The following is a 2,828-nucleotide window of genomic DNA, read 5'->3' on the forward strand; positions in this document are numbered from 1 at the left end:
CCTTTTGGCTTCCTGGAACTTATTTCTGGGCATAGGTGAGATGTATATCAACCCTCTTCCAAGTGTCTGATGAGGTCCTGGTCCTGCCAGTATAGGGGAAAAGGTAGAAGCCAGCCTAACACAGCTTACATACTCAGTACCTCATCTAATCCATTCCACAATCCTGTGAGGCAATTATTATTCCCATTTCACAGATGACAAGACTGCTCTTTATAGCAATTGATCTGTTATAGCTGCCAAGTTGATTCCTCCAGATACAAGTCCAGAAGTAATGTGAGTTTTACATAACATTTTAAGTTCTGACAACAAGAATTTACAGTGTCTCCACTGCCTTCATAAACTCAGTAAACAGTTCTTTGTATTGCTTTTTATGTATTGCTTTCCTTTTTTATATTTTAGCATTTCTTTATAAGAAAAGTAATCTGTGTTCCTTAGGAAAATTTAAACAGATGAGTAGAAAGAAAACAAAGAAAATAAATCACCCACAATCTCACAACTCATAAAACCACTGTTAACCTTTTTTTTTTTTTGCGGTACGCGGGCCTCTCACTGTTGTGGCCTCTCCTGTTGCGGAGCACAGGCTCCGGACGCGCAGGCTCAGCGGCCATGGCTCACAGGCCCAGCCGCTCCGTGGCATGTGGGATCTTCCTGGACCGGGATACAAACCCGTGTCCCCTGCATCGGCAGGCGGACTCTCAACCACTGTGCCACCACGGAAGCCCACCACTGTTAACCTTTTAGTGAACAAAGTTTTCTATTTTTCCTGTGCATAGATGTACCATATAAATTTCTGTTCTTTTACAAAAGTGGACCGATTCTGTAGATGATATTATAAGCTGCTTTATTTTTTTCAAGAATCATAACGCCTTTGTAATGCACATGGGTAAAAATCCCCTACTGACAGAGTGCTCTAGCTGGATCAAAAAGTTGTTGATAACAAGAATGACGCCTAAAGCAAAGTATTTGCAAAACTTTAAAGCGCAGGGCCGGGTAAACACCTGCCAGGGGCATTACACAAAAGGAATGTCTTCAAAGCCCCTTTGTGGGGCCCTGCAGCCACCCCTGAGTTCCCTTGGGCCCCTCGGGTGGAAGGGGTCCTGTAAACTTTTTTGCATCCACATAAACCCCCCCAATTTCTGTCTGGTTTTCTTCACCTCATCCTCCACCCTGGCCATCTCGTCAAATTCTCTTATCATCTCTTCATTGCTCAAATGCATATCGTGTATGGCCTCCTTGTATTCCTTGAGACACTGAGCCAGCCCCTTGTTGGTTTTTCTTTTGGCCTTCCTGGGTACATCATCCCCAGCTGGGCGCTTTCCTGCAGCCCTTGGTTCGCTGGCTGGCTTTTCTTCTTTTGGCTTTCCCTCGCTCATTGGCTTTCCCTCACTCTCTGGTTTTCCTTCTTTTGGTTTTCCCTCACTCACTGGCTTTCCTTCTTTTGGCTTTGCCTCACTGTCTGGCTTTTCTTTATCCTTTAGGACTTCCTCATCTTCTGTCTTTCCCTTGAGATCTATCCTTCCCTTGTTTTCTAACTTTTCCTTGTCTTCCACAGTACAAGCTACTCCCAGCTTTCCCGCATCCGGTGGCTGTCCTTTGTTTTCCATCTTGCCTTGGTTCTCAGGCTTTCCTTCATTTTCACTGCAGAGTTTTTCCATGTTGAGTGTCCCTTCCTTTTCCTGTCCTGGGGATGGGGCAGGGGGAAGAGAAGACAAAGAGGAAACAAGGGAGACTGAGGGCTTGGGGATGGAATGCAGGTCCGGATAGTAGCAGTCGCTTCTCGCCCCTTGTCAGGGGTCCCCTGCCCTGGCCCGGCCTTCCTAGTGTGCCTTCTGCCCACCCTTTACCCCACCATTCCTCGTGCACACGTGAGCCAACCATTTCCCAGACAGACCCTGCCATTTTCCCCTACGCTTGCTCAGCACGGCAGAGTGTGTGTAAATGTGTTGGGAAGTGGGCAGTGGGGCCCCCAATTCTACCCGGGCTGTGCCCTGCACACTTCCCACCCCTCTGGGTGCCTGTCCAGTGCCCTCTCCTTCACTGACCTGCCGGGATCTGAACAAGTTTCTCCTCTTTTTGTAGCCTAGCAGAATGCTGGGAACAACAGCCTCACAGACCTGCAGACAGACAGGAGAAGGGGATGGGAGCTCCGAGGACGCAGTCGGGGCCCTCCTCATCCACCGTTGCCTCCCCCACCTCCCCTGACCCCGCACCTCAGTCGCCAAATCTTTTTGTCAGGCCTCAGGACCAGACCAGGATGCTTTACAAACTGTTTGGGTCGTTGGGACCCCTCCCGGGCAGGCAACCCGCCCCGCCCCCACCCCTTTACGCGGAGATCAATATTTCCTCATATTCTCAGAACAGACCCTGCCATTTTCCCCTACGCTTGCTCAGCACGGCAGAGTGTGTGTAAATGTGTTGGGAAGTGGGCAGTGGGGCCCCCAATTCTACCCGGGCTGTGCCCTGCACACTTCCCACCCCTCTGGGTGCCTGTCCAGTGCCCTCTCCTTCACTGACCTGCCGGGATCTGAACAAGTTTCTCCTCTTTTTGTAGCCTAGCAGAATGCTGGGAACAACAGCCTCACAGACCTGCAGACAGACAGGAGAAGGGGATGGGAGCTCCGAGGACACAGTGGGGGCCCTCCTCATCCACCGTTGCCTCCCCCACCTCCCCTGACCCCGCACCTCAGTCGCCAAATCTTTTTGTCAGGCCTCAGGACCAGACCAGGATGCTTTACAAACTGTTTGGGTCGTTGGGACCCCTCCCGGGCAGGCAACCCGCCCCGCCCCCACCCCTTTACGCGGAGATCAATATTTCCTCATATTCTCAG

At 50.7% G+C, this 2,828-nt stretch overlaps 1 protein-coding gene across 2 annotated transcripts in view; it reads right to left on the reverse strand.

Annotated features, from left to right (window-relative positions):
- Positions 1-824: 824 nt before the first annotated feature.
- The window catches only part of LOC112396674 (transcription elongation factor A protein-like 4), an 8,442-nt gene continuing 6,438 nt past the window's right edge, over positions 825-2,828 (reverse strand). Inside the window, exons 2-3 of one of the 2 annotated variants that reach the window (XM_024740458.1) lie at positions 2,515-2,586; positions 825-1,681 (exon numbers count right to left, since the gene is read on the reverse strand). In XM_024740458.1, the coding sequence (XP_024596226.1) occupies positions 1,011-1,655 (645 nt within the window). In that variant the 5' untranslated portion in view covers positions 1,656-1,681; positions 2,515-2,586 and the 3' untranslated portion in view covers positions 825-1,010. Of the gene's footprint in view, positions 1,682-2,042; positions 2,067-2,514; positions 2,587-2,828 lie in introns of those variants that run through there. The other variant, XM_024740459.1, reaches the window with a different exon arrangement.

Source organism: Neophocaena asiaeorientalis, unplaced genomic scaffold (assembly GCF_003031525.2).
Source record: "Neophocaena asiaeorientalis asiaeorientalis breed wild unplaced genomic scaffold, Neophocaena_asiaeorientalis_V1.1 scaffold413, whole genome shotgun sequence".
In the NCBI taxonomy this organism is placed as follows: domain Eukaryota; kingdom Metazoa; phylum Chordata; class Mammalia; order Artiodactyla; family Phocoenidae; genus Neophocaena; species Neophocaena asiaeorientalis.